Source organism: Toxorhynchites rutilus, chromosome 3 (genome assembly GCF_029784135.1).
Source record: "Toxorhynchites rutilus septentrionalis strain SRP chromosome 3, ASM2978413v1, whole genome shotgun sequence".
Classification (NCBI taxonomy): Eukaryota; Metazoa; Arthropoda; class Insecta; order Diptera; family Culicidae; genus Toxorhynchites; species Toxorhynchites rutilus.
The window spans coordinates 222,150,760-222,162,020 of NC_073746.1; the positions used below are offsets into that span (position 1 = coordinate 222,150,760).

Sequence of the window (11,261 nt, forward strand, 5' to 3'; positions counted from 1 at the left end):
ATTCCACGAACCAAATGCTGCAGAGGTAGCTTGCGGATCAGCAATTCGGTCGACTTTTGATAGCGACGAATTTCACGCAAAGTTCCCGGTCGATAGCGATGTGGCTTCTTCACGCTTCCTGCGGCTGGTGCGCTTATCCGAGCTGCTTTCGTGGTGCCTTACCACTGAAAGACTAACGAGCTGTCTGCTTGTTCCCAAACAAACGAGTTTTCACGGTGCGAGAGTAAAGAAAGAAATGAACGAAAGCAAAGGAAGCGTCATTTTATAAACCATAACAGTATAGAATGTAAACCCCACCCTTACTATATTCGTTGCTTACCCTGAGAGAGAAACGAATAACATCGAAGTAAGTATACAGTAAGCTTATATAATGAAGAGGGTGGGGTTTACATTCTATACTTTTATGGTTTATAAAATGACGCTTCCTTTGCTTTCGTTCATTTCTTACTCTACTCTCGCACCGAGAGTAGAGGAAGGGACTAAGCAGACAGGTCGTTAATCTTTCGGTGGTAAGTCACCACGAAAGCAGCTCGGATAAGCGCACCAACCGTAGGAAGTGTGAAGAAGCCACATCGCTATCGACCGGGAACTTTGCGTGAAATTCGTCGCTATCAGAAGTCGACTGAATTGCTGATCCGCAAGCTACCTTTGCAGCATTTGGTTCGTGGAATTGCTCAGGACTTCAAAACCGACTTGCGCTTCCAAAGTTCCGCGGTTATGACGCTGCAGGAGGCCTATTCGAAGATACCAATTTGTGTTGTATCCACGCAAAACGCGTCACATCATGCCCAAGGACATTCAGTTGGCCCGTCGAATCTGAAGAGAGTGTGCTATATTAGCGTAGCATATAATCAACGGCCTTTTCAGGGCTCCAAATTAGAGTTTAGATTTCCAAATTAGAGATTAGAGTTCAGAAAAGTTTTTTGCAGGCCAAACTGAAAGGAGTATTTTCGTTTGGATGCCATTCAGCATCGAGAAAATTTCGGAAAGATCTAATCGTTGCTGAAAAATAACCTGCCAGTTCCCTTGAAAAATTGAATTGAATTGAATTACATTTCATTCATGCGAAAGAGTTTATTTTAATGTTTTCTATCCATGTAACACTGTGACCAGTTTCCTTTGTTGTGTCCCCGTTTTATATCCCTCCTATCCGATCGATAAACTTTTACTTAGTCGCGGCAATACATACACACACTCTTTACAGATACACGGACCAAAGATTGTGCAGTCCACTGATGATTCAACAAGAGCCAAAGGTTGTACCGCTCATGACAACTCTACATGAACTGATGATTGCGCCGGTTAGTGACGATTCTATCCTGGATTCCTCGAGTCGAGAAAGACGCACCACGCTAGATATGAGGTACAGACTAGGGGGGCGTGGCTGATTAAGGGTCAGCTGCATTCCAAAGTATCCCGTGTCGGGCACACGTACAGAGCATTGGAGACAGCAACATCCGAATTACGAAAACACTTGTAATACTAACCTCGAGCCAACCGCGAGTAATCGGTTACATATTACTAACATAGATAATAAGAAAAATTGTCAAAGTATTGAACTCCCGGCCCCGTGAGGCTAACGCCATATGAGCCTTGATAAAAATATATATTTTGGAAAAAAAAACACTGTGACCAAATATTTCCAATCAAGTGCTATTTACAGGTGGTTATCGAGTTAGCATTTACCACTGGAGGGCATCGAGTATTGAGCAAAATCTGGAAAAATCTATTAGTTGCTGTTGACGTTTCTATAGTGTTCAATGAGAGATGTGAGCCGTTTAAGTAGATCCAACTGAAATGCACTATAGTTGCGATAATATGGGTAAAAGCTTAACTCTAGATTTTACGCAATACGTATAATAATTGCGTACAATGGAATAAAGCAGGCATTGTGCTTTGCAAGAGCTTTAGGGCACTTTTTGAATTTAATCGTTTTTTGTCTCCGTTAGAGTGCAGTTCGGCCACCGTAAATTAAATGTAAAAATTATATGTATTTATGTATGAAGTTCAATTAAATGTAGTAATAGTCTGTTAGTGTATAGTCTAAAATTGTAATAAAATGTGTAGTCATTGGTGCTAACAGTGTTCTTAATTGAAAAATCGAACAACGAAATTCGCTTCATACTCGGGGAGAGATTTCGCGTAGTGAACAAAAGCTACTAGCAAAAGGGGACAGTCACGGAATCAGGCACAAATTGAAACACGACCACTTATGCGTCGCAACATTTGGTGCCGTGACCAGGATTCAGTGTTTCAAGGATCAATTCCGGAAGTCCCAACTGCTTCTGATATCGGAACAATAGGATGGACAGGAACAATGCGCCATTCTTCATGCGCGAATTCAAAGAGCGTATTCAAATGAATAGTCTGTATTGTTGAGGCGCCATCACTTCGCGCAATTTCAATTTGGAACAGGAAATTGGATTTGGATTTTGGAATTTAATTTATACAAGGCTTGTTGAACAGCCTCAAAAGGTGAGAGTCTGTCCAACAAAACAAAATTAAATTGTACGTTCTACGTGGTCGTTTTTTCTGTTCCGGTATACATTTCGGTGGCTGAATAATTTGGAGCGGAGACACGGTGTATGGCTGGCTGGAGTAATCTACTGGAAGACCAGAATTAGGATTTGTCACCAACGCGGATTACTGGAGTGATAACAATTTTGGTTCGTCGTTCCAACGGATATTTATTCGAAAAATACAAGGCCTATTTGACAGGCTCACAAGGTGAGTACCTGTCCAAATAAATTTTTCGAATCAGGAAGGTGCTTCGCTTGTCGTATATTACAGCTCATAGAAAGGCGGCGTGGATTATACTACCGGTAGTGGAGTTGGGATAGTGGCTCTCAACTTCTGGCTAGCTGGGCCTATTCTGCGCTGGATTTATATTTGTGCCTTCAACCTGTGGCTTGAACGAGTGCAATATTCGTCACATCGATACAACCGAGAGAATTTGAAATACAAGGCCTGATTGACAGGCTCACAAGGTGAGTACTTGTCCAAAACTTCATTTGTCTCTCGAAGGGTGCTTCTCTTGTTGCTCTCCTAGGAATCGTACTGGCTACTTTCATTTCGTTTCATCATGGGAAAGAAGCTGAAACCAAAATTGCACGTGAGGGACAACATCGTCGACTTTCTTCGCCGCACGGAGCAATTTAACCTGGAATACCGTTCTACAAACGAAAGCCAAATCAAGCTTCGTCTGGAGAAACTCGAAGCGAAATGGGACGAATTCGAGGAGATTCAGCGAGAGATAGAAGAATTAGAGGAGCACGAGGAGAATGTAGAAGAGCACCGTCAGATTAGGGCAGAATTTGAGGAAAAATATTTCCAGGTAAGGGCAGGGTTGGAGAGCAAACTACCGCGAAAATTAGTAGAACAGGCAGAGCAATCCTCAAGTACTTTCTCTACACCTGGCGCTGGGAGCAACGCACACACATTCGTACGCTTGCCACAAATCAGCCTGCCTGAGTTCGATGGGAACTATGAAAACTGGCTACAGTTCCATGATACTTTTCGCGCTTTAATTGATTCTTCGTCTGAGTTGTCTAATATACAGAAATTTCATTATCTGCGGGCTGCTCTTAAGGGTGATGCGCTGAAACTAATCGATGCTTATCCGATGAGTGACGCAAATTACAGGGTTGCTTGGGATGGCTTGGTTATACGATTCTCCAATACTTATCTATTGAAAAAACGGCACCTCAACGCACTTCTGGAATATCCTAAAATAAAAAAAGACGGGTGGGTAATGTCGGGGACATAACCGGAGTGACGTAGGACTATACAAAGAGGACAGCTTTTGTTAAATATATATTTTAAATATATTGTTTTATTTTCTTCTCCTACGTGAATACCTACCTATCTACCAGAAAAATGGATTAGTTTACTGTTTACTCTTTATGAACATGTTGATGGTTCTGAAAAGAACCTTTGGTGTTGTGTTTTTGTTATCACTCGATATCCCCATCTTGTTCGGCTAAACCTTTCTGTTTAGCGATTGCGTTTGCCACTCGCCACAGCTTTCACAGTTGGAAAATTTCTTCCCATCCAGCTTTGTGACATGTTGTACAGTAAATTACATTCAATGCGACGTGCCGAAGCGCCACTCAGTGTCGCATTGGAGGCGATTTTAACCTGTAATTGAACATTTGCGATGACAGTGGTACAGTGTCGACTTTCAATGTGGGGTCATAATTTGGATCTCTATGTTTACAAAAATGTCCAACTAAATAAGTCGCATTACATGTCCGTCCAATTAGCTAAATGTCGAACTAATTGTAAATTACTGTACTTTCAATCTGGAAACAATTTAAGAATTGGTGAAAATTGAATAATCAGGAAAGTCCCCAACTATCAATAAGCTCAGAACAACTGCCAAATTCACATACTCATCAGATCCTGGCAAACAAATTATGAAAAAATCAATTTGTGTTTTATTATTATTTTGGATAATGTTTTAGAAAGCATTGAACTGTATTTCCTAAACTCTTTTTTGGAAGGTTTAATGGCCCTGAAAAGCGCCTTGTTTTATGGAATGGTTCCAATTTAGAAAACTTAGTACTCGTGGTTTTGAAAAAAACCCATTTCGAACGCCCTCGATGCCGCCTTGTTCTGGATTTGCCACCAAAGCAGTTTGTATAAAGAACAAACTTTTTTCTTCTGCTACCTGATGCCGTTTTGCGATTGCGTTTGCCACTCGTCACTCGCTGCAACTGCCTGTTGTCTTGATGCCCACCGAACCGAATGTGTTCTGTTCCGAATGCGGGTTTTCTTATCGTCGCGTGCAGCTTTGCCAGCTAACTCGATCAATTCGGCGGCCGAAACTATATAACGCCGGCTAGGTGGACTGGTGCACTGGTACTAACGCGCTCGGCCTAGCTACCCTTGCGGGGAACTCCAGATCAACACGGTTCGAGCGGGATTTTGCCTTTCCCTTCACTTTTCCTCCTTTACCATGTCCAGACATGGCTGCTTAGGTTGGTTTGTTGATGTGTTGTGATGCGAACCGATGTGGTGTACGGTTTGAATGAGAATGATCGTTACGGCAGCGGAGCGGGGATTTTTAAGCTGACTGGCTGGCTAGAGAATTACGCATGGAGAGACTGCGACCAATGTTTCGTTCTTTTTTTTTCTTTTTCCTTTCCAATCGTGCTTCATTCTATTTCGCTGCTGCTCTGGTTGCCCGTTTTGGTCGTTACGATTTGAGGAGCACAAAATGGACCAATCAAAAATGGGCACATAGTGCATTTGGACAATGCTTGATATTTCACAATTATTCAATTATTTATCTCAAGTAAAATGAAATGTTATTCGTTATGATAGATGCGTAGATATATTTCCTATCAATTGATGCAAAAACCTTTGCGATCTATTGAGAAATGCTCGAGTTATAAGCGTTCCAAATCTTGCATTTTTTCCTACTTGTTCAGTGCCTAGATTTCCATTTCACCCCCTATATCTTCCGGTTAGACGTAGTCCTACGTCAAAAAGGAATCAGCGATCGGCATTCACGACATAATAGACTGCTTTGAGCGCAATACAAAAATTCTTGACCAATTAGGAGAGGCGACAAGTGGTTGGGGGGCTATGTTGACGCACGTATTAGTTTCGAAACTCGACGACGTGACACAGAAGCACTGGGAGGCACATGCGACGCAGCACGAGAATCCATCCTATGCGATGCTGGTGGACTTCCTGAAGAAACAGACACGAGTGTTAGATGCAGTCAATGTTGATCAACGCACATCCGTCGTGCACTCGGCGGCTCCATCACATTCAACTAAAACACATGCAGCTAAGGTGTCGGTCAACTCGGCGACCGACAACAAGGGTCCAAGTTGTGTCTCGTATGGGGAACAGCATTTCATATCACGGTGTTCCAAATTTAACAATTTTACAGTGGACAAGCGTTTGAAATTGGCGAATTCAAAACGACTTTGTTCCAATTGTCTGGGCAGAAACCACATGGCACGGGATTGTCCTTCGAAATTCAGATGTAGAACGTGCTCGAAAAAGCATCACACACTCCTGCATCCTGGATTTCCTGGTTCTGGTTCCTCTCCTTCTCCCACAATGGATAACCCATCAACATCTGGAGATGCATCGAACTCCGGTGGATCAGGGTCTAGTTCGGTGACATCAATTTCGACAAACTTGGCATTGGGTTCTCATGATACGCACGTCTTTCTTCTTACCGTGCTGTTGAAGGTGAAGGACAAATGGAATAGGCCCCACTTCGCGAGGGCAATGTTGGATAGTGGTTCCCAGGCAAATCTGATGTCAGAAAATCTTTGCCAATTGCTTAAACTTCCGCGACGCAACAAGAGGGTAGCAATTTCTGGCATAGGGCGATCGCATCATCAAACTGCTTGTGAGGTATCTGCAACCATTGCTTCGAGAATTTTCGATTTCCATCAACCAATGGATTTTCTGGTGATGAATCGTATTACAGATGATCAACCTTCCACATCGATTCATTTTCAACAGTGGAAACCGCCACCAGATATGGAGCTTGCTGATCCAGGTTTCGCCACTCCTGGTTCGATTGACATGGTTCTTGGGTCGCAATATTTTTACGATTTTCATCGTTTGGATGGTGGCCGGATCCAGGTGCGAAAGGTTGGCAACTCATTGCCAATATTTATCAACACCGTCTTTGGTTGGGTGGCTGCTGGTGAAGTCGATCGGCAGAGACAGGATACACGGGTGAGCTGCAACGCAGCGTTTACGGATCCATTAGATGAAGCGATTGAAAAATTCTGGGTCATTGAAGAACTGCCGGGTAAAAAACTCCGCTCTCGGGAGGAAGAAGATTGCGAAATGCATTTTCAAAATACGGTGCACAGGGATGAATCAGGTCGCTATGTTGTACGTTATCCAAAACGTGTAGACTTCCATCAATTAGTAGGCGAATCGGAAAGCACAACACTCAGAAGATTTCAACATCTGGAAAGGCGTTTGGAAAAAGATGAAGATTTAAGAAAATGCTACAATCAATTCATGGGAGAATACTTAAAGATGGGTCACATGAAACTGGTAAACAACGAGGTCCAAATGAATGAAACGCGAACGGTCTGTTTTCTCCCGCATCATCCGGATTTTAAGGAATCCAGTTCGACAACCAAGGTCAGGGTAGTTTTCGACGGCTCAGCAAAAACATCAACGAATTACTCCCTCAATGATGCTCTTCTAACGGGTCCGGTTGTGCAGGATGAATTGGTAGATTTAATGGTTCGCTTCCGAAAACATTCCGTCGCTGTTGTAGCGGATGTAGAAAAAATGTATCGCCAGATTCGTGTCCACTCTGAGGATGCAGCTCTCCAACGAATATTTTGGAGATTTAATCAATCCGATCCTATCCAACAGTATGAGCTTCAGACAATAACTTACGGTTTGTCTCCATCCTCATTTTTGGCCACCCGGGTTCTTCAGCAGCTTGCTAACGATGCTGGAGAAAAATACAAACTAGCCGCAAAGGCACTGAAAAACGATTTTTTCATGGATGACTTCCTATCGGGAGCCGATAACGTCGAAAATGCTATACTACTGAGAAACGAAATGCAATCAATAATGGCAGAAGCAGGATTTCCCCTACGAAAATGGAATTCAAATCAACGTGCCGTTCTAGAAGACTTGAATCATGGTGAAACCGATCCATCAACAACACTTCATCTAGTGTCAGAAACGACAGTCAAAACTCTGGGAGTCGTCTGGGAGACGGAACCAGACTTACTATGCATTGATGTACGAGCCACAACTAACAACGATGATTGGACGAAACGAAAAATCTTTTCTGCAATTGCCCAACTTTACGACCCGCTCGGGCTCGTGTCACCGGTTATATCGTGGGCAAAAATCCAGATGCAAAGATTATGGTCGGCAGGTATCGGATGGGACGATCCCGTGCCAAAAGAAATCGCAGCACGGTGGAGAGAATTTTATGCCCAGCTAGCAGTTTTGAAAAACTTTAAAGTACATCGTTGCTTTCTAGCACCACAACAAAAGGACGTGCAGTTTCACGTATTTAGCGACGCCTCTGAAGCAGGCTATGGTGCGTGTATCTACGCTCGATCATCGACCAGTGAGGATGGCAAAATAAACATACAGCTCATCGCTTCGAAATCACGCGTAACACCACTAAAACGACTCAGCCTTCCGCGATTGGAGCTATGTGCTGCACTATTAGGAGCGAAACTCTACGCTAAGGTCTCTGCAGCGCTGGGAATGGAGGGAATTCCTTGCTGGTTCTGGTCAGATTCGATGGTTGTCCTGCACTGGATTCGAGCTCCACCCAATACATGGCAAACATTCGTAGGCAACCGCACTGCAGAAATTCAACTCCTCACACACGGACACACTTGGAACCACGTGAAAGGACCTGAAAACCCTGCTGATCACATTTCACGTGGGCTACTGCCGAACGATTTCGTCCCACTTGAGAGCTGGCGTGTGGGTCCAGCTTGGCTGCATAAGAAGGAAGACGAATGGCCGAAACAAACACAGCTACACCCACCTGACGATGGAATTACTGAACGACGTAAAACAGTGCTGACATTAAATGTCCCCGAACCATTCCACTTGTTCGAACGTTATTCATCCTTTCAGCGTCTGGTGAGAGTTACCGCCTACGTCCTCCGCTTTATTAACATGTGTCGACTCAAAAGCAAAATCGTAGAACCATTCCTGACTACATCGGAGCTAGGAACTGCAAAAGATTCATTGGTCAAATGTGCGCAATCAGAAGTTTTCTCTGAGGAGATCAAATCCCTCAGAAAGAATCAAATTGTGTCGAAAAAATCTTATCTCAAATTGTTACATCCATTCCTTGATGAGAAAGGCATACTTCGGGTTGGTGGCCGGCTCAAGCATTCCACACAACATTACCAAACCAAGCACCCTTCAATTCTGCCATACAAACACCCACTATCGCGTCTCATCGCAGCGCATTTCCACACCCAAACCCTACACTCAGGTCCCCGCATGATCCTGGCATCCATGCGTCAGCAGTTCTGGCCAATCAGAGGTACGACACTCGCGAAGCAAATCTTTCATAATTGCGTCAGATGTTTTCGCCACAACCCTGTTCCTATACAACAGCCTGTAGGGCAACTACCGACAGCACGCACTATCCCTGGCAGACCATTCACGATCACCGGAGTAGACTACTGTGGTCCAGTTTATCTCAAGCCCGTACACCGCCGAGCAGGTTCAAGAAAGGCATACATTGCAATTTTCGTTTGTTTTGCAACAAAGGCAGTCCACCTTGAACTCGTATGCGACTTATCGACAGAGTCCTTCCTAGCCACCCTACGTCGATTCATCGCTCGTAGAGGTACACCGGCGGAAATACACTCTGATAATGGAACCAATTTCCAAGGAGCAAAAAACCAACTGGCTGAACTTTACCATTTCCTGCAAAACAAAAATCATCAGCAAACAATAGCTAACAACTGCACAAATTCGGGAATAAAGTGGAGCTTTATTCCACCAAGAGCACCTAACTTTGGCGGCCTGTGGGAGGCAGGCGTGAAAACAGCGAAAACAACCTTGTCAAAAACAATTGGCAACACTCAACTGTCTTTTGAAGACTATTCCACAATTCTTACCCAAGTTGAGGCCAATATGAACTCACGGCCTCTTACATCATTATCCGACGATCCCACCGAATTAGACGTATTGACTCCAGGGCATTTTCTGACTGGCTCATCTTTGAACTGTCTGCCAGATCCAGATTATACGACCGTTCCAACACATCGTCTCAAGCATTTCCAGCAACTTCAAAAAATAGTGCAAGATCACTGGGCAAGATGGAAGAAGGAATACCTGACTGAGCTGAATAACCAACGTAGAAGATCAAACCGGCCAATACCCATCAACGTTGGCCAGGTAGTATTGTTGCAGGACGACCACAAATCTTCCATATCCTGGCCTTTGGCGAGGATTGAACACATTCATCCAGGAGAAGATGGAATTGCCCGTGTTGTGACAGTGAAGACAACAAATGGAACATACAAGAGACCCGTTTCTCGGATTTGTCCACTACCGTTTTCCGAGCACAACAGCACACCACTAAACAAAGTCATCATCACGTCCGAATGAGTGAAAAGAGAACACAAATAGGGATATGGTTTTAAAATTCATTTATTAGCATAAACACTTGTTAACATTATAATGTGATCACCACTGCTCTATGTACTCTGTAAATTTGTAAACAAATTTAGGTGGCCGGCTATGTTGACGTTTCTATAGTGTTCAATGAGAGATGTGAGCCGTTTAAGTAGATCCAACTGAAATGCACTATAGTTGCGATAATATGGGTAAAAGCTTAACTCTAGATTTTACGCAATACGTATAATAATTGCGTACAATGGAATAAAGCAGGCATTGTGCTTTGCAAGAGCTTTAGGGAACTTTTTGAATTTAATCGTTTTTTGTCTCCGTTAGAGTGCAGTTCGGCCACCGTAAATTAAATGTAAAAATTATATGTATTTATGTATGAAGTTCAATTAAATGTAGTAATAGTCTGTTAGTGTATAGTCTAAAATTGTAATAAAATGTGTAGTCATTGGTGCTAACAGTGTTCTTAATTGAAAAATCGAACAACGAAATTCGCTTCATACTCGGGGAGAGATTTCGCGTAGTGAACAAAAGCTACTAGCAAAAGGGGACAGTCACGGAATCCGGCACAAATTGAAACACGACCACTTATGCGTCGCAACAGTTGCTGAAAAATAATCTGCCAGTTCCCCTGGGAATTAAAAAATACATTCATGCGAAAGAGTTTATTTTAACGCTTTCTAACCACATACCACAGCAACCAAAGATTTGATGACTTTGTAATTTTTCAATCAAGTGTAATTAGCTGGAAAGCTTCTGAAGATTATTCTTCCCCATCAGTAGAATATTTTCGTATCCAATATTGTATGCATACGCAACGGAAAATGTTCCGTATCGCGAAAATTATATAATTTTCAATCGATTATTGCTCAGTCGCCGAAATTTTCATACTCAGAGAGTTCATTCCCCTCTAGTTTGCCTTCCAAATTGCCATCGTAAACCACACCTTCTCTCGATTCAATCACGCACGAAAAGCATACTTAAGCGATATTCTGGTGGTGAAACCCATTCATTTTTCGTGAGGACATTCATTACCTGGTCTGACCTGACCTGAAATGCAATCAGTTTGTTTTAACTGTGAGGGAGCGCAGAAAAGCCGATCGATCAGAAGAAGAAGAGAAGGTGACCAAGAGAGTATCAGC

The 11,261-nt window shown here is 43.1% G+C and overlaps 1 protein-coding gene across 1 annotated transcript; it reads left to right on the forward strand.

The window, feature by feature from the left end:
• The first annotated feature begins 5,589 nt into the window (after positions 1–5,589).
• Positions 5,590–10,101, forward strand: LOC129773947 (uncharacterized). The gene has a single exon (XM_055777624.1). The coding sequence runs from the start codon at positions 5,590–5,592 to the stop codon at positions 10,099–10,101; it is 4,512 nt and encodes a 1,503-aa protein (XP_055633599.1).
• Positions 10,102–11,261: the final 1,160 nt, after the last annotated feature.

Excerpts from the sequence above, each read along its gene's own strand:
- LOC129773947 (XM_055777624.1), top strand. The coding sequence starts at position 5,590 with ATGTTGACGCACGTATTAGTTTCGAAACTCGACGACGTGACACAGAAG.